The 26,613-nt window shown below is 37.9% G+C and overlaps 1 protein-coding gene and 1 pseudogene across 3 annotated transcripts in view; both read left to right on the top strand.

Annotated features, from left to right (window-relative positions):
* ctnnd2a (catenin (cadherin-associated protein), delta 2a) overlaps positions 1-26,613 on the top strand; it is a 260,843-nt gene that overhangs the window by 125,229 nt on the left and 109,001 nt on the right. For all 3 annotated transcript variants that reach the window (XM_055150733.1, XM_055150734.1, XM_055150735.1), the window contains 2 exons: positions 2,081-2,254; positions 16,794-17,091. In XM_055150733.1, the coding sequence (XP_055006708.1) occupies positions 2,081-2,254; positions 16,794-17,091 (472 nt within the window). The remainder of the gene's footprint in view (positions 1-2,080; positions 2,255-16,793; positions 17,092-26,613) is intronic.
* LOC129408197 (5S ribosomal RNA) lies at positions 15,633-15,750 on the top strand (annotated as a pseudogene).

The following is a 26,613-nucleotide window of genomic DNA, read 5'->3' on the forward strand; positions in this document are numbered from 1 at the left end:
AAAAACTATCACTACATGAAACCACAAGAAGGAACAGAGCATTTTGAGCTTTAGAGATGTAGACAAGCTAATAATAAACTAAAAATATGTGCTAAATAAAAATTTTAAAAATGTTTTTCTTGTACATTGTAAACTAAGATGAAATATTTAGTGCGGTTAGCATTGATCAAAGTCGGTGGAAGTCTTTTGTAGCTTGTAGTAACCCATTGATTAGCCCTTTAAACTTGCAGCTGTATTGATGCAGAACATGACCTTCACGCTGCACCCCCAGAGGCTTAGCTGTGATCTTAAAGCTTTGCCGGGGGTTTCACTGCAGTGTGTGAATGAGGAGAGAAACGCTATGACAGAACCGGATGTCCCAAAGGAAAATATCTCTAAGAACGCTACTGTAATTAGCAGGCCTAGCTCACATGTACAGTGTATGCTTTGGCTTTTCAGAGCTTGCAAGTTCTCAAACCCTGCCAAAAACCACTATTATTCAGGGATATAATTAGTCAATTGTTTCATTATAGGCATGAGGCCATACTCACTCAGGAATGAGGATGGTTGCAGCTCTAGTAGACCATTTTGATACCAGATAAGGGCTCTGAAGTATCCTCTTCACAAGCTGGGTAAAATAAAAATAGCCATGATGAAACAGAAGTTTGTTAGTTGCGTAATGGCTGAGTGAATGTTGCCTAGTTTGAAGTTATTTTTAATCAAATGTCTGAAGTACAAAATAGGGATGTGGGCTAAATACACAGTACTTAAAAGCACTGATTAATTATTAAATTAGGAGATGTGATGTTTTACACACGATGATGAGGAGTGGAAGCAGTGATTGTTTATACTTTTTTTTTTTCAAACTTAACCATCATGGGAACACTCTCTTTTGCTGTCTAGTTTTCGGTTATCATTTTCTTACCTCATCATATAAACTTTTCTCCTCTTTGAAAGAAAGAGGTCAGTGCGTCCACCACTGGGCCCTTGTGTGCTTTGAAATAAAAAGAAGTAAAACATGAGGCAAAAAGATATCTAAAGCTAAACTATTGAAAGAAAGAAGTGTGAATGAGTCATACAAATAACAGTGTGAATCTGGTCAGAATATGCGGATTATGGCCATGTCAAAATATCTACTGAGGCTTGATGTCTAACGCTATTTTTCATAACAGGAGAATTGAAATAAAACACCTTTAAGCATACAATAAACCAACAATGTAGAAATATGTCAAGGAGCAGCTGAAGCAAGAGATTTACATATAACACAATGAAATAACTGATCAGCAAACCAAAGTGAATGATGCCTATCCCTGAGGATCATCTGCAATAATGAGGCAAGTCAGTGATTTGTAATATCTAACTGCACTTGGAGACATGTTGCATTTTAAAACTTCTTTTAAAAACTTGTTTTAACCCTGTGTTCCCCTCACAGTGGTGTAGCTTTGACGTGTATGTGTGGACTTGGCCTTTACAGAAAGCCTGACCGCCTCCCATGCATTGATTTCTGATTGGATCTGAAGGGCTGAAGGGTTTTAGAGCGTGTTAAGTTGATGGTGGATAAACGCCAAGCTTTGAATGACTCTTGAAGCTCTGCACTTTTTACCCCTCTGTCTGAACATAGAGAAACTGAAGCACGCGACCATCACTACTGGACAAGCTCTAATGTCATATGATACCATGGTTTTCAGTGTTTGTGTCTCCTAAATGGTTTTATTGTTTCGATTTAATTTGGATTCTTCTCTGAGGTCCATATATCATACATCTGTGCTGCACTATACTCCTGTAATGTCATTGCATTCTCGCCCTGGGATCTGGGACTGCTGCCAGCACAGACCAAAGGGGATAGACGACATCTCATTATTTTAGAGCTGACGACCGGCATTGTTTTCCTCTGAGATTTTACAAAGAGACATTGTGGCATCCCTCTCTTTTGCTTTCATGCTGTCCACTGTGCATCTACATTTTAGTTTGTTTTCTGTCATGGTATTTTGATGCTGATATTTTCCAGGAAAATAATTGGGTTGCACCATACGTCACTTCTAAACCTGTCTGACATCCCTCTTCCAGTCGTTGATCAGATTTACCCCATTGTTTCCTCCAGGTTCTCGCGGCTCTTACAGCAGTCAGCATAGTCAGGAGCCCCTTCGGCCTTTAGGCTCTCCAGAACACCACATAGACCCCATCTATGAAGAGCGTGTGTACCACAACAAAGGCCCTATGAGGAGTCTGAGCCAGAGCCAGGGGCCTGACTCTGGCCCCTATCGCAACAATACAGGTGAGGCTACATATGCGCTTGACCTTTATATTATGCACTAGTTTGTTGTTTATCTGTTAGCAATATGCAGTTTACCAACGTTCATTATGGTTAGCAAAAAAGTTCAAGAATAGGGTTTTCTCATTTGTTCAATTAAGTTTTTAATAGCCAAATAATATTTTCCATTTGAAACCAATCTGAAGTTTGTGTGTATTCTATTATGGAATTCCTAACAGTGTTTCTAGTAACATTGTTGTCATCAATGTATTTTTAATTGTGCCTCATTGGGCTGATCTGAATGTGGGTTTAGGTACACCGTGTAAATCCCATTACTGTATCACAGACACATGCAAACACCAAGTCGGTCACGGAGCATTCACCGCTCCCTGGATGTCATTTACCAGCCAAGCCTTAATAGCTATCATTAGCATTTGGGTCAGAATCACACTAGAAAATATGCCACTGTAGACACGCATTTGACTGGATCTCTGTGATTCACTTGATATGCGGATTGCCTGGGAGCGTTAAGAAGCAAAAGCCATTGAAATACATTTGTGAGTTTGGGGTCATTGCCTTCACCCTTTCTTACTTGTATGATTTTGCTTTGATTATGACCTGTGAAATTATGGCGATGCATACCGTGATAAGATTGTCTTTGCTGGCAGGAATAAATCCAATATAATACGCCTCACCAGTATACAGCAAGAATCCAATGTTATCTATAATTTACTCTCCCTTGTGCTTGCTGTTTCAAGGCGCGTAGTGAAAGGGGAATTTGCTACGCAGTTACAGAAGAATGAAGAATGAATAAATAGACTTTGCATTATATTGAATACAATTACTGCAATACCTCCACTTTTTTACCTCTATCATTTAGGTAATTGATTGTACCACATTGTTGGGTAAATGTGCTCTCAAAATACTAAAATGCTTCTTTCTCAGTCTCACATTACCAAACAAAAAACTGTAATAAATCTCTTTGCTATGACTTTGAATGTAAAGGTATTGCTTTAGGCTATTTTAAGCTTGTGAATAGCATGTGTCTTGAAGGGGGGTCGTCTAATAAGGGGTAATAATACACAAAGTGAAAGCACATAATGAACTGATAAGGACTGCTGACATGGAGAGAGTAAGTCATTAATTATGTCATAGTGGCTTTTCTTGGCAATGGCAAGCCTGCATTATTGGTTAATTAAGTTGGCATGGATCAATATAATTAAAGCAATAAGTCATTCCTTTGATGAACACTGAAAAGAGATGTTTATGTAACTATTTCACTTTATAATCTGAAAGGTTGCCATATGACGCGCTTTATATGATGCACTGCTAATATAAAGCCAATTTAAGACAAGCACTCTGTGTAAAATGAGCTTGCTGCTAGACCATGTAACATCACATTACTTAACTGGGCACTTAACTATGAAAAGGCCTGTGTGTTGCAACAAAAGCAATTTAAGTGGCCGCTATAATTGTACATGCACTGGTTTAATAAATGCTGTAATCGTGACCTAGTTTATGGAGGACCAGGTGATACAACTGCTGGACAAACTAAATATTATGAACACAATATTCCAGTCATGTTTAGTGTCTTGAGGGAAAAATCAAATTATGCAGTACAGCCTCTTGTCACAACATGTTGTCATTCATGCATGCTTTTTATTTGCTTGTGGTTTTGTTGTGCAAACTCCCAAATCTAATCTTAATTTATAATTTTTGGGGAAGTGAAAGCCCTTTTTAGTTTTGACCAATATGACACGGTCTGATCCTTTTCAAACAGTGCAACTGGCTTAAAGGTGCCCAAACTTTTCTGGTGGGGTTTGCTGCCTGCTTGTCTCCAGAGAGATGTAATTGCTCTGGCTGTAATGTTCCACAGTATGAAACTCAAGTAGTTTGTCTTATATTTATTAAATTACAGGGCTTTATAGCTCAAAAATACCTTGAAAATACTTACTGTAAGCGGGTTTGCCTCTCCACAGATTAACTGACTTGTAACTTGGCCTGGTGACCTCATTTGCTTATTCGCATGGAGATATGTTTAACACTCCAGGCAAAGCATTAATATCTCCATGGAGGAAAGCTGGTGGCAAGCCTCCACCAGAAAAGTTACATTTTGCACCTTTTAAATGACCCATATTACTCTATTTTCACATCTATCTCATAATATTGATTCCTCATCACAAACATACCTGCAGTTGGCATTTTGTTTTATTCACACATGTTCAACACACAAATTGTGCATATTTATGAGTTCTTCTCTCAGTCAGAAACTTGTGGTGTCTTGTGGTAATACAGAAAGTGCTCCACAGTATTTTTAAACTCCATACACCTTCACTAGAATCATTTTGATAATTTCATCTCTGGAATTGCCAAACTTTACTGAACTAAAGATAAAAAGTAGCTATTGACTATCACTACATGGCATCACAAAGAGGAACAGAGCATTTTGAGCTTTAGAGATATAGACAGACTATTAGTAAAGGATTACTCAAACATGTATGAATGAAATAAAACACAAAACAGCATTTTTGACACAACATGGTTTAAAGCTCTTGCAAATCAATTTTGTGTAATATAGGACCTTTAATAATCGTGATCTTTTAAGTTCTAAATGTTATGTTTTCAATAGCCATCAACCCATCAACATAAACTGTTCCATAGAATGTAAACCATCCGTATATAAACCTTTTTTATTTTTTTACTTGTATGATCTTTTTCCCCACAGTGTTTTTCAAATACTGTGCTTCTTTGAATCCTAAGAACCATGCAATTCACAATAGCTTGCCACTATTTGTACAGCAGCTCTTGGTTACACTTATAAGTAAAAGTTTATGGAGCTGATCACTGAACACAGCATTTCTTTCTACAATGTCTCTCATCAGCCCAGTCCGCGCTGCGTGGCCCAGTAGCATTTAGCTTGAACTCCTGTGTGTCTTCAGCCTCAGTTTCCAGGCTGATGTGCAGTGGTGGATTAAACCAGGCCAGCGCCCCAGAGGACTGCAGGTTAATGTGGCCTATTTTAAGCGATTATTCCAGCATGGTCACAGCGTCTTTCCAAACACAACCAGGCAATGAAGAATCACATGGAGAAAAAGCCCAAGGAGGGTGTTAATGCTAGTACTACAAATCTATGTTTATGTGAAATGATGGCATAGTGGTGGGATTGTGGGTTCAATTCCTGTGCTAGACATGTTTCTGTCCCATGTTTGGGTGGATCTCCTCTGGGCACTTCTGTTTTCCTCATCAACCCAGCATATGTCTTGCTCAAGATCTGGAGATGGGTCTCACTAATCCTTACTATTCCTATTATTAACAATACTCTTTCAATTACTACTACTACTACTGGCAGCGACTGTATTATTACTGCTCTTACTTTCTACTTTACAACTGAGGTAAGAACATAAAAAAGAATCTCTGTTTCCAAAAAAATCCTCATGGAACAGTAAAATTTCTACTTAAATGAAAGGTAAATTACTAGTAGTAATATGAGCAGTCCACTTACAAGTGGAATTCATTTTGGGAGACAGCCTGTTGTGACAGTCTTTTTGAACTTTCTTTTTAACCCCTAGCCTCATTTCTAAGTTAATAAAATTCCTCAGCTAATGCCCTTCTCTCCGTGTTCCTCCTTGACCTACTCCAGTGTGGCTTCCTTGTGCCTGCTCCAGCTTCTCCTCCACCATTCCTCTCCCACGTCCTGCTCCTAATGTCACCAAAGCCTGGCTAAATTAATGGCACAAGGCAGTAGGAATTACAGCAGCTCTGAAAGATGTGGCACTTTTTCTTTTTAATAGCGTAACATCAGGCCGTGCATGTGGCTCTGGGGGTGACAGGGCCAATGGTGAGATTCACTGCGATGGCGATTCGTCAGAGGCTCTGTGTAGCCAGTCTGAGCTATCGCTGTTGATAAGAACTGTTATTTAGACTAACACCTCTGTATCTCTTAGGCAGTCACAAAATCATCCCTTGTAAACATAGCAAGGTTGAAACACTGTCCAATTCCAAAACTTTTTTTTTTATTATTATAAATAATAAGCACTACGGTAAATAGCATTGGGCATGTGATAGATAGTGCTAGTGCTGCATATTTAGTAGGCAAGATGAGTAGTTCCAAGGCTCTCTTGATTTGGAATAACCATATCCGCAATTACTTAAAGGTGTACTCTGTAACTTTTAGTTGTTGGAGAGTCTGTCACCTGTTTGTTTTCTATGGATAAGTCCCTGCTCTGCCTAGAATGTTTCATAGTATGACATTACACCTCTTCTTTACATTTATTGAATTAGGGTGATTTTATAGCTCAAAGTATATAATAATAATATAAATATAATACCTAGAAAAACAATTATTCTGACTGTGAGCAGGGGGTTGTCTCCACAGATCTGACCAGAACTTGGTCTGGTTTGGTCTCCATGAAGATAGAAAAGTTTAATACCATACTGTGAAACCTTCCAGACAAAGCAATAACATCTCCACCGAGAAAAACATTTGACACCCTCCACCAGAAAAGTTACGCAATGCACCTTGTATTGCACAAAAGGCAAATGGAGCTAGACAGTGGAATTGACTTTTTTGTGCCATGCTATAATGTTTCACGATATCTATCTATTGTTTTATAGTAAATAGACATGAGGATGAGTCCTTCAGTGATGAATCTCATTGTTTAGTTGAGCGTAATACACAACACACACATTTTTCTACATATTAAGTTCAACACTGAAAGTACTAGTATATATTCACTGTAAATGTACAATTACTTGTACATCTGTGTAGCCAATGTTTGACAAAGCAAAACTTTCTTTTAGAAGTTTTCTTTTAAATCAGCAGTGGAGGTTTGGTAATAAAACCTAATGAGAAAAGGAATTAAAACAGGGAAAGAGAAAAATGCGAGGAGACTGGCTCTGATGGTGTGATTCTGGAGTTTCCGAAGGCAAGTAAGGTTCAAGTAACTACAAAACACTTTTATTTCATCTATAATTGTCCTTCAACCTCTCACAGTGTGCTTTTTAAACTTAACACAACCCACAATACTACCTGAAAGGCACTAAGTGAGTAAGTGTAAAATGCTACGCCTTATTGAAATACGGTCTTAAATTCTACCCAGCATTGAGAGGAGCTGGAAGGTTGGCTTGTATTCAACAGGCAGTCTATTGGTATTACAGTAGCCCCATTTAAGTGATTTCTATAGCCATTATGTTGCAGCTGCTTGAACAGTTACTTTGCTATAATGCAGTGCTGCAATTCAGGGTCATATCTTTAAAATCCAAAATCAACATGACCTCACTTAATATAGTTAAATTGACTCTTTATTTTATGATTTCAGTCGCAATTGGAGATATTCTATAACTTTAGACTCTTTCCATGCCACTACTTACAAAGTGAATTTTCTGGGCATTGGCAATTATTTATTAAATATCATTCAAACTATTAAAGCATATACAAACCTGAAACATATTTTAGTGCAAACATAGTGTATAATTATTGGATCTTTTTGCTGTTCCATCTCTCTTGGCGCTTGACTGTGCTCCACCCAGAGTCACAAGGTTAGAGTAGTTTTGTTTGCTCAGATCAATTTCAGCTTGGCCTCTGGTCCTGCTTCTCCATTAATGACCCTGATATTTTAACCACCACACTGTTTTAATTTGAATAGTTTATTAACAACACTTAACAGTTGGGCACTGGCTGTCATAAAGCCAACAATTTGCTTAAAAGGGCTGTACCTGTTTTTAATGTAAAAACAGCCCTTAAAGCCAAAATAAGACTGCTATGTGCTGTCTAATTATAAAGCGTTTCATCCTCTGCAAGTCAGGAAGTGTGCTGTTAGCATGACCTCCACTCTGTTCTCTGAAAGTTGTAAAATGTGCTTATAAACTCATTGTCGTGAATAATTACTCTAGAAAAGTGATAAGAAAGTGAGGAATAACTTTGCACCATTGTAATCTGTTTAAAATTAAGTTCTGTTTTTTGCTTTTTTTAAGGCAGTAAAAATGAAGTATCGTGCCTTTAAGAAACCGAACATTAAATCTTCCCATTGCTGCAGTTTGGCTTCAAGTATAACTCAGCTCTCTGTAAAAATCTTAGTGACCCACTCGTGTATTTTGGCTTAAACACGCTCTGTATTTAATGCTGCTTTTGCTGAAACCCAGAAAAACTTTAATTACCAGTTCAAAACGACTTACTCTAGATGTCAGCACAACTGCCCTCCCCTGTGAAAACATATGGCAGTTCCAAATTGTAGGTTTACGTTAGCATAGTGCCAGTGAGACCCCAGCCCCTATTCACACAATAAGCATTAAATACATGAAAACACAGAGATATGCGCATACATGCTTTCCTATGCTGTCTCAGTTGATATCATTTGCATATGCCTTGTTTTATCAACCATAATGAATTCATAACAAAAGGAACGTTCATTTGTTGAGTCCTTTGAGATCACACTGATACATCTGAAACCAGTGGCTCACTATTGACTGTGTTTATCCAATGTAAAAAGCAAACGCTCATATCTTTTGTTTAAGGCATGTATTATTCATTAGTCGATCTACAGATTATCTTTGTATGTTTAGTCGCTATACTCTGTAATTATATTACTTTTCCCAGTACAAAAGAAACCCGTGGTCTTGAACAGTTATTAGGGATTAGATGATACCATGATTCAGCCAATTTGTCGTTAATTGAAGATGAAGGCAGCCAGCAAAGACTTTGTTATTTCTCTGTCCTGCATTTTTTATTGTATTGTGTTGTATTTTTCTTAATCTGGATACAGGATATTGGATGCTGAATATTTGAAAGTAAGCCTTAGCCTACACTTAATTTAATTTTTATCAGGATTCAATCATTTCTAATGATCAACCTTACATTTATTCAATTACAGGTGGTTTAATAGCTCAGAAATACTTTCATGAACATTCTGACTGTGAGCAGGGTTGCCACACCACAGATCTGATCTGCAACTTGGCCTGAAATGGTCTCTCTGATGATCAAAGCTTTAATGCCACACTGGTAAGATAAGATTCCAGACAAAGCAATAACATCTCCATGGAGAAAAGCAGGTGGCAGACCCTTCATCAGAAAAGTTACACAATGCACCTGTAAATGGCAATGATTAAAAGTCTGCATTGTTTATGTTGAAAAGATTCATATTGAAAGCATTGTGTTTGTTTTTGATGACACAAAATGAATTGGAATTGAGAATTGCAATTGATCAATGTCAGAGGAAAATTATAATAGTGTTGTTGTTGTTGTCACTAATGTATGCAAAGAGTCAATCCTAGATCTTATCATTACTACACGTTCTAAATTCATCTCATATGTGCTTCAGCAGGTTCTTGCCATATATATTAATAGAATTTGTGAATTTCTGTAATATGAAAAGCAATTAAATTTGTATTGACGTTCAGTATTGTTCCTCTCAGTATGAACACTTATTCCAGACCTCCCGCTGTGGCTTAAGTGGCAGAGAGACATAGCACCTTGGGTAGGAGAGACCTGAGTCCAACAGCTCCCAGAATGCACCACTCCATGTGTTTGATCCTAGAAATGTGGACTGGTATTTATTATATTGTGAGGACTAAAATTTGTATACTCAGTTCTTGGGGACCTGCCTCCCTTTTTTGAGGACAAAAAGCAGATCCCCATTATGCAAATTCTTTATTATTAGATCAAAGATATTGTTTAAAGTTAATACTATATATGGGTTAAAATAGGTTAAGGATACATCTTAGGGTTAGTTTAGGCAAGTAGTGACTATGGTTAAGGTTAGGATCAATCTCCAGGAAATTAATGCAAGCCAATGTAATGTCCCCAAGAAGTATGGGAGCCCAAGATCTGTATATTGTGTGTATGGGTGTGTGTGTGTGTGTTTGTGTGTATTTTATTGCTTGCTATCCACTGCTCCCAGCTCAGGAACATCAAGAGCTGCGTGTGTTGGCCAGGAGGCTCTCTCAGGGATAAACAGAATCTAATCCTTCTTCTCCTCCACATCCAACAAACCACCATGTTACGTGTCTAGGCTTCATCCATGGCCGCTCTGGGCAAGGTTGTATGATTTGGTATGACCTTAAAAGAGAAACGATGTCTCACAGCTAAGCATGTTTCTTCTGTGTCAATCACTGTTGAAGAAATCATGGTTTGTGCATAGTGTGTGTTTGTGTTTGCAAGTGAGTGTACTAAAGGGGTTTTGTGTAATCGTGCTGAGCACTCAAGCGTGGCGAGAGAAAGGACATGTCCTCAACTGTGATCACATAGTCGACTGCAGCCACAATAGAGGGAGAGAGGAGGAGACAGACAGATACAGGCAGAAAAAGTTGAAGCAAAAACATGAAATGAATAGATGATGGGGCAAAAAGATAGCTGAAACTATTGAAAGAGGGTGGATTTCAAAGAAGGAGGTGGGCAAAAAAGATGGATGCGTTAAGAGACGCAGAGAGACACATCTGGAGGGAGGTGTAATGAAGTCTTGGAGGAAAGGAAAAGGCCAAAGCCGTGATAAAGGGAGCACGACTGACAGAGACAGAGGAGAAGTGATTGGAAGAGAGGCAGAGATAAAACAATGCGGGGAAGATGGCTGTGGTAAACTTCAGAGGCCAAAGCAGGGCACAGAGCACAAGATGAGAGCGATTATTCCAGATTTCACAAAATGACTGGGCAGTGCTGGTTATCTGAGTTGCACAAATCATCTCATCAAATTTAATACGGCATAAAGTGGTCTACTCTGATCCAGAAGAACAATTTGGCTTCACTGCTGCACTTCGGTCATTACAAAATTCAATCCTTTTCTTCCAGTAAGTCCAATGCAGGGGATCTGGGGGCTTGAGCCTGCCCTGTACTATGGACTGGGGAACCTCTAGAAGAAAATATGATTTCTTACAGCTGCAACACTACTTGTCTCCATGGATATTTTATTGCTTTGCCTAGTATGCCCCACACAATGGCATTAAACTTTTCTGTCTCCATGGAGAAAAGCAAGTGACATCATATAATCAAAGTCAAGGTCAGATTTGTGAAGAATTCATGTTTTTCAAGGTAACAGAAGCAACTTCATTTAAATAAATGCAAAGTAAATCCGTTAAATAATGTTTAAGGTCCTATATTATGTATAATTGACTTGTGAGCTTTTCGCCATACTGTTGCCTCCTCAAAAACATACCCGGGTTTGTGTTTTGTTTCATTCACACATGGTTGAGTAACCCATTATTATTAGTCTGTCTACATCTCCAAAGCTCAAATCTCTCTATTCCACTTCATGATGTCATGAAGTGTTAGTTCTTAGTTTTCATCAGCTACATTTTACCTTTTGTTCAGTAGAGATTGTCAGTTCCAGGTCTGAAATTATGAAATTATTATTACATGATTCTAGTGAAGGTGTATGGAGTTTCAAAACACAATGGAGCACTTCCTGTATTGCCGCATGACATCATATGGTGAAACTGAGTGTTTTCATTTTGAGAGAAGAACTCAGCCTAAATATGCAGGATTTGCATCTTAAACATGTGTGAATGAAACAACTCCAAACATATTGTGATGTGGAAACAACATTATAGCATAGATCAGACAATAGAGTAATATGAGCCCTTTAAACTTGCCAGCCTAATCAGTCACATTTTCATGGGAAAAAGCAGGTGGCCGCTAGAAAAGTTACACAGTGCACTTTTAAGAATGAATTGTAGTCAATGAATGTGCCTATTAACCCTTACATGCCATTTCACTACAATTTTCCAAACTTAAATATATTACCATTGTTATTTTCACTCATTCTACCATATAGAAAGTATACCTTCTTAATCTGTGAGCTAGCTGAGCCCTCAGTTAGTTGCCTAATTGCAGAGGTATCACTGTGTCAAATGACTAATAGACTTTTCCTTCCCACCGCTAATCTGCCAGCAGGAGCGCAGCCGTGATTTGTTTACTGTGCGCCAAAGCCCGGGACCACAAAGACATACCCGTCTGTTTACTTCCCCTCAAACACAATTTCACGCCACCGTCACCAGAGCGATCCTGACACAAGTGCTCCATGCATGACTTTGTTGGCGCATTTGAAGATTTGTTTAAAATTTCATGAAATTGTTGCACAGGAAAATATATCACGAAATATCACCAAATCACACTTTTGTTTCACTAAAGTGATTTTCTAGAACATCTATTATGATTTGTTAGCTGCGGTGCTCAATCTTGATTAGGTTAGGTCAGATTGATAAAACTTGGGTGCCACAGCAAATACACAAACTGAAGCACACACAGGTCAACACACACACATACGCGCACACACATAACACAAGCAGGCCCATTCACAGTGATTTTTCCAAGCAATATTGGCCCTAAAGGTCAAGTCATCACTCAGAGCACACCATTAGCAAATGATATTTCAGCAGTGCACCATTTGGTTAAGGTAGGAACAAAATACAAGAGGCGAAGATGAGGAAAGAATGAATGGCGAAGAAAATCGAACATTTCAAGGGTCTGAATACAAAGCAACACAATGGAAATAAATAGGGAATTGCAATGTTGGAGGTAGGGCTTGATACAATGATAAACATTGAATTGTGGTCACATTCCTGTGACAATCTGCTATTTTTCCTTGTTTAATACTACTTTATGCTCAAATACAGACATTTAACCAACTAGCCCTCCTATTGGTCAGTCTCATGATCTTAGTGAGTGACAGGTGGCAAAGGTGGGACCAAGTCGTTGTTTTGTATGTCTCAAGTAAGTCTCAAGTGTTTGAACTCGGGTCCGAGTCAAGTCCCAAGTCAAAGACAGGCAAGTCCAAGTCAAGTCTCGAGTCACTGTCCCATAAGTCCAAGTCAAGTCCAAGTCGTCTGCTTTGAGCTTCCAGTCATTTCAAGTCTTTAAACCAAAGTACCAAATATAGCTTAAATTTTTGCCATTTATATTGTTTTTAAACTAAATGGTAAAAAGTCATGGTATATACATATATGAATATTTATATAAGAGTAGAAATGCACATTTTTCCTTTTTAAATGTCTTGACTAGATCTTGCTGTGATGCATTACAGTCAGAACAGAAAGAATTAAGATTTAAAAGTGCTAAATAACAGTTGTTTTGTCATGTAGTCTGCACTGAAATGGAAGGATCATGTTCTATGTAGGTCCCTCTGTTTTACTACATTGTAGTGTATATTACTGTAGTACATTTGAGGATACCATCACAGCACTTCATTTACATCCAAAGTAATAAACAGAAATGGGAGAAACATGTTCCAGTTTGTTCCTATAAAAGTAAGCACCATATGTATGAACTGTAAAGAGACAAGTATTTTCTAAAACCATATTTTTTTAGGAAAAGCATCAAGTCTTTTCAAGTCACAGGGCTCAGGTCAGAGTCAAGTCTAAGTAGAGTCCCAAGTCTTAGTCCATTTTATCAAGTCAAGTTCTAAAAATAGTGACTCAAGTCTGACTCGAGTCCAAGTGACAGGCGGGTTTAACCAACAGTGAAGCATGAACTCTGAGAAGAAATAGAGCTTTTATTACCTCCTGAAGGCATTACGAATATATTTTAAAATCATGATCTAAGCTCTGAAGTAGTGATTGTGTGTTTGTGCAACTCATCGACTAATAATTGGAGGAACTTTTACAGACATAATGATCTAGTATTGTGTAACCCCAGTATTTGCAATCCTCACAGGCTATAGATAGATAATTGGCAGTGCATTTTTTGATCTGCTCTCTTAATTCGTTGCTTTTAAACGTTTGCCCTATTTGGTGCCAAACCTCTTGGCACGTGTTCAGTGGTGTCTGCAATGTTAGCCTCAAACCTTTTTTTGCTAATGAGACGTTCACAAAGACAAACACGCTGCAGATCGCATTTGACATGAAATCTCTTTGCGACTCTTGCTATACCCATATTTCTAAGACTGTCCTAGTATTGTGGCTTTCTTGTTTTCTAAGCGCCTCATTCACTCAATTTCTAGGCCCGTCTAACTCTTTGCATCTGTGTCAAATTTGGGGCATTGATACAAGAGCTAGCACACAGTCTTTCAGCCTCGTGGGTATTGCAAGGCAGAGAAGTTGAGTGTTTTTCTGTCTGGCTGGCAAGTGCGTTTTTATTAACCTGATTTGCGTGTTCAGAAATAAAAATATGCTAATGCCTGTTACATCATCTAAAGAGGTTCCTTGTGCCTCTGGTGGCCTGACTAATGAAGTTTACGGCGCTGGGCTGACTAATGAAGTTTATCTGAGTTGGTGAGAAGAATTTAAATAGCTGCATTAAAATCAGTTGTTAGTAATTGGTTCAATCTGCGATGCAGTGTGAAAAAGGTGCGCAGGTTTAGGCTGTGCACTTGGAGGACGAGGATTAAATACAAGGTTGTGAAGGTCAAGTAAATGCCACCACTCAAGACAACACTAAATAGCACGTTTGTTGATCACATAACAACGAGACACTCCACACCTACTGTTTTTCCTTTGCTAATTTAGGATTTATCTGTGTGGGGGCTTGTAAAATGTGCAAATGTGTTCCTTTGCAAGCTAGTGTTATAAAGCGCAACACTGGTGTTGTTGGTGTCTTCTCCTGTTTAAAGGCCCTTTGTGAACTAAGGATTTCATTGGCCAGTGTGAAAGCCGTGGTCAATCCTTTAATATTGATTTTAAGGCAGTGATGTATCGGCTTGTCCTGCTAAGTGCATATTTATGTTGTTTTTGCATGTGTGTACTTGTGTTTTCTAGGCCGATAATGACAGATGAGATACGCCCGCCTTTCTTTCACACACACGCGCGCATGCACACACACAGACTGTCTCAGTGTTTTTACAGCCACAGCAACGGGCGCCCCGGACTCACATTAACACCTTGATATATGGCCGATCTACAGCTAAGACACAATGGGGAGGATGGTGACAGCTACAGTGCCCCTGCAGCCAGCTGATACCCTCTAACAAATCCCAAATCAATTCACAAATAAAAAGAGTAAGCATGTTTTTGTTTAGCTGTCAATACTGTGCTGCAGTATTGAAATTGTTAGTAATAAATTTAATATAGAAAAACAAAATGAGGTGAGGTGCTACAATCAGTGAAAACAGGTGGAGGGTACTCTTGGGAAAAACGAGGATCAAACTTGCTGTAAAAGTTGCACAAGGAAAATTATAGTAAAAAGAAGCATTTTAAAAGACAACATGTTTCAACAATACACAGTCTTTTTCAGGGCTTCGTTAGAATCATTACAATTGTAGCATGAGTGTGGCCTTTAAAAATGGTAAGAACAGATGTTAATAGCAGAAAGACAGGTGCAGACAGGAGACAGGTGTGATACTACATGGCATAGGGAAAAAATAATAATAATCAGAATCCGAAAGAGAATTTATTTGTCATTTCATTATAAATAGTACACAGAAACGTAACAGTATACTCAAGTCCAGGTTATTAGCAGCAAAAAAAACAATATATAGTTTAAAACTGTGACCATATCAGCTTGTTAAAACGTGATCCTGTCAGATCTCATAAGCTAAGCAAGGCTGGGCCTGGTTAGTACTTGGATGGAATACTACTGGGAATTCCAGGTGCCACAGTGGGGCGCTAGTCGCAAAAACGCTGTGTTGTGTCGTTGTGTCCTTAGGCAATGCACTTCACCCACATTGCCTAGAATGAAAGTGGTGTGTGCATGAGTGATGGTTTTGGTTGGAGGGTCAATGGCGCAGATTGTTAGCCTCGCTTCCATCAGTCTGCCCCAGAGCAGCTGTAGCTACAATAGTAGCTTACCACCACCGAGTGTGGAGTGAATGAACAATGCTGTGTAATGTTTTGAGTGTCCAGAAAAGTGCTATATAAAACCGATGCATTATGATTATTATTATTAAAATATTGTATTTCAAGTGCAATCTTTAAAACAACCCCCACCCACCCCTATTTCCTAAAGTACCACGACCATTTTCTAAAGTGGTTGAAACTTTGGCCATTAAAATGAAGTCATTATAAATTTAAAACATTTCATAACTTGATAACTGATACAACATGAAACACATAGGTTTGCACTTTTGCCAAACTCAATCTTTCTTCCATCAGTAAAAAAGAAATTTGTGTTTTTCAGCTCTGTTTCACACATTTGGAAGTACAAGAAATCTGTATTATGAGAACTGACACACTTTTGGATTTCCCTAAAACAAAAAAGTTGTTGAGCCTGAAAAACAAACTGCTATATCCAGTACAGTAATATCCTTTGAATCTTATAGTGGTAAACATTCTACTTACTAATTGCTTTTTTACTTAAGCTATAGTTTTACTCAGTTTCATTTCTGCAACTGCAATCTTTACTTTTTTGAACTTTCTCCTTTCTTGACTTTATGCAATGACTAAACCAAACACATTAGATGTATTTGAGTCTTTTATTGCAGCAATCCTTCTTTAATGTTACTGTTACTGTTTATTCTGGGCATTCTGCCAGTAACTCTCTGTATAAATGGAAACACTCAGCTTTGCCAAATAATCTGTTTACACTCTCACATCCTCTCTTGCTCCTTTCTTATCCTTTTTTAACTCTCTCCATCCTTAGACCAAACCCAGCGTGTTCATGACCAATCCTTACGTTATGTCCTCTGTCCTTACTTGCCCCCGCTAGCTCCCTCCTCCCCCGGTGTGGACTCCGCCCCCTTGCAGCGCACAGGGAGTCACGGCAATGCCACCGGAAACTACAGTCGCGGGACCAACAACTACGCCACAGTCGGACCCGGGTACACCTCAAGCGCGAGCAGTGGTGATGTCTACGGTTCAGATCCCTATGTGGCGGACCCCTATCGAACCCTCCAGTACTGCCCCTCTGTGGTGGAATCGCCCTATAGCAAGTCAGGACCTGCTCTCCCGCCTGAGGGAAGCCTGCAGCGCTCACCCTCTATCGACTCCATCCAGAAAGACCCCAGGTAAGATCAAAGCCTATGGATGCTAGAGCTGGAATGTATGCGAGGTGTAGTCTGTACATTGATGTGTCGCTATGGTTACAGGTGTCATGTGTACACCATATGATCAAAAGATTCAAGGTGTGCGTATGTTGGTGCCTGGTAGACTGTGCTTTTTGATTTTGGTTGTTTGCATATTGAAGAAAGAAATGTTGAACAGCAAGTATATTGAATTTTTTGCATTGAAATTGAATTACATAGAGTTTTCAGGCTTTTTTAATGTTTTTCTATGGCTTGAATCACATTTGCTAGCAATAATAAAGATGCAGTATGCTTTTGAAATCCTCTAATCATAAAGTATTCACTGAATTCAACTATTTGTTAGTCTTATAGCCCTTTGTGACTTGGCCGAAACAGAATCCTTAAAAATACCTCCGGCAATGTACTGGAACAACATAAAAATATTATTAGGTGCATTCTTTTCTGGAACTGTCAAAGTCCAACAAGTATATTTTGAAATTTTGAATTAAAGGTGCACTAGATTTTGATGGAGGTTCTTGGTCTGTCACCTTTTGTCTCTGTTGAAGATATTTTTGCTTTGCTCTATGTTCCACAATATGACATTACATTGATCAAGTTGCAGTGTTTTTAGTGTTCAAAACTACTTAAATAGGATCGCCTTTCCACAAATCTGACCTGTAGCTGGTGGTGTCATAGCAATAGTAAAGTGCACCTTTATGATAATTAGTCATTCTCGTAAACATTGTGTGGGTAAATACATTTGTGTTACGTTTATCTGTGTATTTTTCATAACCAGCAGGGGACTATAAGTAACAGTTAGTTTACTCTCAACCGAAAACAAAGTACAGATTGAGTTTGTCTAGTTCTCCCACTGTGTTCTAAAGAAAAGTGGAGAGGAGCTCACTACCACCCTCATAATGTCACACTGTGCGTTTAAAGAAGTGTCCTACTGGGCTGTGATCACTTCTGTCCTCCTTTCTCTGTAATTAACCAAAGCACAGACTTGACTCATTATTTATATATATTTCTTATGACTCTTGATGTATTATTCCTTTAATTACATGCAGAAACGAGCTGCTTGGATCAAGTCTCAGTAGCATCTGTCAGTCACCAGAAAGAACAATGGCTAAAAGAAATTCTAAAACATCTAAAGAGGAAAGTTTGAATGTTGTTGTATAAGAACAAAAATGCCATGTTTCAAAATAAGTTTTAGTTTTGGAGTTCTTTGAGGTCAATACTAAAAATGTCCTGGTAAGTCTGATGGCCAAGAACAGTGCTGTGGAGTATTTCCTTGAGGTAGAAAAATAACTAAATGTTTAAATATATGGAGCAAGTATGCAGGTGATATCTTGAGCTTTATAATAATAATAATAATAATAATAATAATAATAATAATAATAATAATAACACAATAAATCTTTATTTATAAAGCACTTTTAAAAATAAGGTTTACAAAGTGCTGTACAAGCAGCAATGAACAATACAAAAAGCATAAAAATAGCAAACAGAAAGGATACAAAAACAGACAAAGGTGCAAACAATCCAATGAATTATAATAAATAAAAAGAAATAGAATAAAAAGAAATAAGGAATAAAATCAAGCTAAAACCAGTTAAAGAAAGGCCAACTGATGAAAACAGGCTTTAAGAAGTGATTTAAAAGATGATACCGATGGTGTGAAAATAGACAATGGGAGAATTCACTTGTGTGAAGGGACCACTTTATACATAATATAGTACATGTAGATATAAAGGTATAAGTAACACATTTTGAAACATGCTACTTAAAAACTTGTAAATTAAATGTTGCCTATCACAATACAATGTAAAACATACACCTTTGTTATGTATAGGAATGCTTAGATCACCTGAGGTGGTTCATATAGCATTATAGGTTGTAGCCTCCTGCCTAATATTGCTCATTACTGCATTACCAACTGCAGACAGAGAACACCCCTCAAAAGATGGAGATTACCCTAGTGGTCCAGTCACATTTTGGCCTGGCTCAGATCTGTTAAATTTAACCTTTTTTCACAAAAGCAATGATGACAAAATGTTCAATGACTGTTCGATACACCTCTGAGGATCTGATCATCTGAGTTATTTGTACCTGTGTCTGTGGTTTTATACCTGATCAGTGCAACTGGTTCTTACAAAATAACAAACACATACTGTGTTTAACTAATTTTATATCAGCAAATCCATCATTCTGCAGAAAACATGCATCAAGTGCAATTTACATGTGGCTCATTTTGAGGGCTTTTATTTTAATAAGAACGTATTTAATTAAAAGCCTTGGAGTTATTCATGAGAAATTGGAATTTCGGAGTCGGGGTCTGATGGAGGAAGCATGCATTACTATATGTGTATTTACATTATATTTTAATGGATGATATTATGCTCTTGACATACACGCCTACATACAAGTACACTTTGGTCAGCACACAGTTAATAACACATAACTCCATGTCTTCATGGGAAAACAACAGACAATGATGTTGAATGTTTGAACAAAAGAGAAGTTGTGTAAAACCCTTTTAATAATCTACTGATTACATATATTTTATTCTAGTCTACAACAATATTGTATTGTATGTTTTATATGTATATATTATTAATATAGGCTGCAGCTTCCAGGATTCACTCTGTCTGATGCTGTCACAGATTTAGTGCTACTGTATGTTACCATTCCCTTTGCCACAAGGTTAAATGCTCCCCCTACTCAAACTACACGCTTTCTCTTCTATAGTGTAATTGGATCTAGCTGAGCTAACATGAAGTGCTAAATGAGTTACCAGCTATTAGACGCAAGGAATCCTTGAATGAGGGTGGAGAGGGCTGGGTGGGTGCGTATAGCTGGAACTGTCAGCAAGCTGTTCAATACATCCACATTGTGTCTCTGATTGTGTAGTTGTTTTGTTAAAACGAGTGTGCCGTTAGATATTTAGTAGATGCAGTAAAGCTAACGTGAGCATGCTGATACAAAGAAGAAAACTCAATAATGGCTAATGGATGGGAGTAAAGAAGTATTGAGGGGAGATTAGGTGGAGGAGACGGGGGAGGGGTGGTGCACTTGGAAATGGAGGCAAATGAGCAGAGTGGAAAATCAGGCAGGATGAGGAGAGGGATGGAAGATTAAAGGAGTCAACCATGGGAATAATGTAGTGTCTGGGACAGAGGTCAAGATAAGAAGATGTGAAAGGATGGAGCGAAACGTGAGCAAAAGCCTATAGAAATATCACCCTTTAATATTACTCAAGCAAAAGAATCACTCACTGCTTTGGACTACAGAGCTTCATTTGTGGTTTCTACATGTTCAGAATTTTTACATATTGTTTTATCATTAAATAAAAAGGTTGAATTTTTGTATTGAAATAAACACATCTATCTAGCATTTAATCATTAGAGGTGTTTTTACTGCTCAAAAATGCAGTAATTCTCTTGGTGAATGGGGTTGCATCTCCACAGATCTGACCTATAATGTAGGCTACAGTTGTCTCCCTTAAGATCGATAGGTTTAATCTTTACTGTGGAACATTCTAAACAAAGCAATAACATCTCCATGAAGACAAGCAGGTAATGGACCTCCATTGGAAAAGTTGTGCAATGCACCTTTAAGGAGAAAAAAACTCATTCATTCTTTTTGTTGATTCAGCGCAAAAATCAAGATAGTCCACCTTATGCTCCATATTAAACCACGATACGTATAGAGCTAGTAAAATTGGACCTGATAAGGATGGGCCCATGGCGGCAAAAGCAAATAAAACAAGATTGGAGGAAGCAAACACTGAAAGACATTTGTTTGGGGAATAGGATACATTCATTACAAAGCAAGACCACAGAAGACACAAGCCAGTGAGCTATGCAAAACATATGGAGCTTTGTGAGGCAGGACAGTAATAAAACAAGGATATTGTAAGAAAAAAACAAAAACAAAAACAAAGACGAAGAAGAAGAAAAAAAAGAAGATTAAAAAGGAGAGAGGGAGTTTGGGACCAAGGGATGCGGGAGCAGTGGTGGAAGGTAACAAAGAACAAAAGTACAATACTTAAGTACAATTTTTAGGTATCTGTACTTTACTTAAGTATATTTTACAATGGATACTTTTTACTTTTACTTTGCTACAACTGAGAGCAGGAATCTGTAATTTCTACTCCTCTGTATGTATATGGACTGAAAAGTAAAAAGTTATTTTCTTTATGGTGTGAGACCTGCTGAAATGGCTGAGACTTCATTTTAGCACATTTAATTAGAGTTAATGACCCAACTTTGAGCAAACTAAATACACAAATACACAAAAACAGCTAGAAAAATTAAGAAATCAATTGAATCACTTAAAATAAACACAATTATTTATCAAAATAACATTTGATAGACTTAAATTTAGACTTAGACAAACTTTATTGATCCACAAGGGAAATTATTTGGGCACAGTAGCTCACAGATGCTTTAATTGTTTTAAAACCTCTGCAAAATACTTTTACTCTTAAGGTATATTCTTAAACAGGTACTTCATTAGTTTTACTTAAGTAGACTTTTTCATGTATTACTTTTACTTGAGTAACCGTTTGCCCCTGTATCTGTATCTTTACTTAAGTCACACAATTGAGTATTTCATCCACCACTGTGAGGGAGCGAATATTATTATTTCAAAGCATGAAAACCGAGCATTCAAAATATGCTGGGAGAGAAACGACATGCGAGATGGGGAGCTAGCAACAGTTCACACAAATGAGGATTGGCAGCTTCTGAAAAGTTGTGATCGCAAAACAAGGCTGCAGGATCTGTGGGGGTGTCTCATCAAACAATCAGCACAAAATATGGACTCAGCGTATTATAAGAATACTAATCATATTCTCTGGCTTTGAATCAAACTTTGCTGTATCTGATGTTATCGCTCAGACATCTTTTCATAAAAAAAATCTGATTAATTACTTAACTATTCATCAGAAGCTTTTAGATATGTCATCTTTTTGTATCTGGGGTCGCCATAAAAATCCTCTGTCCCTTTCTCTGCAGTATCATCCATTTTGATATGACAAAGTTAAAGCTGCTAAAAATCAAACTAAATCAACTAAGGATGTATTAATGCAAAAAGTTTTCATTTGGAACTCAAAATAATTGTAGTTTCTTATTCGGTCCTACACTTGCCATATCTATCAAGAACTAAACAATGTCCAAAAAATTTCCATTCTCATTGGATATTTTTTTCTGTTTTACCTTGAGTTTCAAATAAATATCTAGTTTTAGTTTAGAGTAGTGTCTGAGTAAAATATTCTTTGGTAACTTTATTATAAGCTGAGTATAGCCATCTATTTCCATTTCTCAGAATATTAAATTGGCACAGAGCTGTATTTGTAATAACCCATTGATCCTTAGGCAACTTATTTATTCATCGAGGACTTATTTATACCACTGTTGGATGATGTCCACTGTCTTGCCCAAGGACACAATCACAGTATTCAATATGTATATAAGGATTTTATGTGCAAATTATAATCACTGAGAAAGAATAATGGTCTTCCTCATTGCCCTGGTCTATGTACTCATAATACCTATTATCTTTTTTTTTAAGGGCTCATATTACATTGTTTTTTATGTTATAATGTTGTTTCTTCATCAAAAACAGACCTGGAGTTGTGTTTTGTTTCGTTCACACATGTTTAACACTCAAACCCCAGCATATATCCAGTAGGTTGAGTTCTTCTCTCTTTCTGTTCTATCTTGTGATGTTATGTGGTAATAAAGGAAGTTCCCCACTATATTTTTATACTCCATACACCTTCACTAGAATCCTTTGGATAATTTCAGCCCTGGAATTGCCCATTTCTACTCAAGAAAAGGTAAAAGATAGCTGTTATCTCGAAAACTACCACTTTGTGACATCACAAGATGAACAACCTCATAGACAGTCTAATAAATGGTTACTCAAACATGTGTGAATGAAACAAAACACACAACTCAAGGCATATTTTTGACAGTAGCATTATAAGGTGGCCTAACGTTCACTAATATAGGACCTTTGAGTGTGGAAGTTAATATGTTTGACAAATGCAAATAAAAAACCCTTTATTACAGTATTTGCTCTTGTCAAATAAGCACGGACCCTTATCTGGAGATGATTTGATCAAAGATGGCAGGTCACTGTCAGTGTGTGTGGACTCTATTTATAGAAAATTGCAGTGGTCAGGGGTGACTCTAGTGTGCTTAGCTATGTGTATGTTTAAAGCTATGAGGCGAGTGTGCGCGTGGACAGCATTGATATGAGATAAGAGGGGCTTTGTCACATAGAGGACAATAGCATGGCGTTGTGCTAACGTTAAATAAACAAGACGCGTGAATCTGATTATGTGCTGATTACTGCTGTCAGAAGTACAAGATCGTCTGTAGATCTGTGCGTGTATGTGTGACAGGGAAATGTAAGGCTTATGTTTGTGGAGGGGCAGTGCTCAACACATGGTTTATGTATGATGCCTTCTAGACATGGAAATAAAGTGTTATAGACCCATGATACAGACTCATATTCACTGAGGAGGTTATGCGCTCCCTCAGACTGAGGTTAGACAAATTCTCACCGGTTGTATTTGTTTCACTCTACCGAGCCCAGGGAGTTTTATGCATTAAACTGAAAACACATTATATTTCCTCAGTGCTTAGTCTTAGTGTCTCTCAGCTCACTTCAGCTCTGGCCACTGAATAGGTCCCGTATCTTGAATTTAATGCTGGTGAGTTTATTTCTCTGGGCTATTGCTGGATCCTTTACTGCATCTTTCACTCTAAGACAGAATTTCTTACAAATGTCAAGCCAAAGTGGTCACAGTGGTAAACAGTGTGTTTGCTATACTGTATACAACTTAAATGTGTAAGGAGGAAGATGTTTACCAGTAACATCATGAAGAAAAAGTGCAGTAAGGGGATTTCAGCACCAAGGACAGCGACATATAGTTTGGGTACAGTAGTTCAAATCAAAACATTAGGGATGTAACGATATCCAAATCTCACGGTACGATATTATCATGATATGCACACAGTACGATATTTACTGCAATATTTTGAAGAAGTTAATATAATTGTCTGCCCTGAAATGAATCATGGGATATGTAGTTCCCTATGTTTATAAGCTGTTGGTCCTATAAAACAGTGCATTTAAACAAAAGAACTTGTGATTCAAGATATTGAGACTTCTGACAATACAATATCATGATATTTCGGTTATCGTTAAATCCTTACATCCTTCAGAGAGATAGATAGCAATTTCACCTCATCAAATCCCTGGGTGAGTGATGCTTACTGTAGGTTTTGGTCTGTCTGTAGCTCTGTTAATCAAGTTGGACTTAACTCTGAACTTTGTTTAACACAATCTGACCACAGAACTGACTTATCTTAACAGGTGAGATGATTTTTAAAGTTGATGATGATGATTTTTATTGCTCGTATTCACCACAGGCTGGTGTGGTGAACAATCGTAAAACTTTTTTGGCAGTGTTTGCTAGTGTGTGCATTGTGTCACCTAAACATTCCACCATTAGAGATACATGTAGAACACCCCCACTCCCCCAGCATGTAACTGCAAAATATCAATAGACAACAGCTTAACCACCCCAATCAGATAATTTTATCTCCCTGAGTTCAGCTGGGAGTGATGATTTAGCCAATAATTTAGGGACATGCATGGACTGTCCATATTGAACAAAGAAAAACATTCATTTTAATTTTAAATGGATGATGAGCTCTTCTGTTTTCCCTGTCAGTGAAATAAACTAACCAGACTGCATCAATTTGGGTTTGGCCTGAGACACAGCAGAGGAGGTAGTGACCAGACTGAGAGATATTCTGCATAGATTATACAGAGACAGAGCCCATTTTGTGCCAGTGCAATGGAAAACAATAGAGTTATGTGACGTCAATGCCAAGACAGCAACAAAGTCCTTAAATATTGGCTTCAATGAAAATGTCAGAGTTGAGAATAGGTAGCAACTTAACCATCAAAATCTGGTATTTTACTAGGAAATATTAGGTAGATATGTTGTAACAGTGCAGTAGCAAGCAATTGAAAATGAGACTTTTCAACTCAATAGAGAGCACTACTGGACAATATACATTACAACATAATGTATACAGAGAACAGTTGTCAACTTTACCACCACAATCAGACATTTTACTATAATTTTAATCTGTAATTACAAAAGAAAGCTGATGTCTTTTAATATGTCAGATCGGACCTTAACTTGTAAAAAAAATGGGAAGCCTTCTTGGACTATGGTAACTATGACAGAGGTGGAGAAAATGGAATTGTATTTAAGTGTGGAATAATTTTAAGGTAAAATGTAAAGGATTTCAGGGGTTTTCTGTAAAAAACAAACAAACAAGCCAAAGCCTATGCACCTATATATTGTGGTTCATGTGAAAAAAAGCATGGCAAGTAAAAAATCAGTAATCAGTAATAAATATATGTTCTAGCTTATTTTACTTTTACATTGCATTAGTTGTTTTCAGCTGTAAGTGTAGGTGCACAAGTGTTTTTATAGAAACAGTAGGACGCAGAAAAGGTTAAGCCCAGGTGACCCACCGGAGAGCTGTGGAGTGACACTTGGCAGAGCTCCTCACTGGAGTGGTACAGAGAGTGACAGGTTTAACGCAAAAGAAAGGAAGGAAAAGTAAGATACAGATAGAGCAGAGGACACACTCTATTGGCTCTCAGCACGGCCCAGGGGTAATTTCCTCTCCACATGAGAAATGCATGCTGGGATATGGAATCACCTCCAAGGGTGGGTAATGATGCATCGCCAGAACCTTGGCCCTGAGGCACAGTGTGTATGTGCTGGTGTGTGTGCGCTCAGTGCCCCGGCCATCATCTCTGCCTGTTCTAGCTAAATTGTCCATTGTAGTTATTTTCTTTTTTAAGGTGGCCTGCCTATCTGTGTGTGTGTCTGTGTGTGACCTTGGATGGTAACAGCAGCGTGTCTTCTTTGTTTTCTGCTACGTGATCCGCACTCTGTCTCTGAATTTTATAGACACAAAGGGAAAGACGAATGAGGCTAAGACAGCAGTTATCCTCTGACACAATATTTACCCTAACCGCTCACACAGGAGATGGCTGCTACCTGCTACACCACAACAGTGAAGAAGGCCTGCTTTTGTTGTTGTGTTGTTTATGTATACAGTATGGGCCTCATTGTACAGTAATGATTCTGTCATATTCGCTTAAATCCAATTATTGTTTTTTATGGTAATTACAGGCACAGAAATTACTTTGATCATCATCTGTCAACCAGTAACTCACACAGTTCCATCTAGGCCTGTCACAGTAATTACAATATTGACTTATCAGCCAATATATGAAAGCTATATGAAACACTATTTTTATTGTGTACAATTTCTTAGTAAAAGTGGGGAGATTTGGGGTATTTTTGTTTTAATACAAAAAAAAGGGCTGTACAAGGTTAAATAAGTGACTTTTATGGCGTTTATTATTGGCTCATTCTGCTATTTATCCTTTGTAGCCCAGACTTTTTAATGAGACTGT

The sequence above is a fragment of the Boleophthalmus pectinirostris genome, unplaced genomic scaffold, assembly GCF_026225935.1.
Source record: "Boleophthalmus pectinirostris isolate CB_2022bp ecotype Guang Dong unplaced genomic scaffold, ASM2622593v1 HiC_scaffold_15, whole genome shotgun sequence".
NCBI lineage: Eukaryota > Metazoa > Chordata > Actinopteri > Gobiiformes > Gobiidae > Boleophthalmus > Boleophthalmus pectinirostris.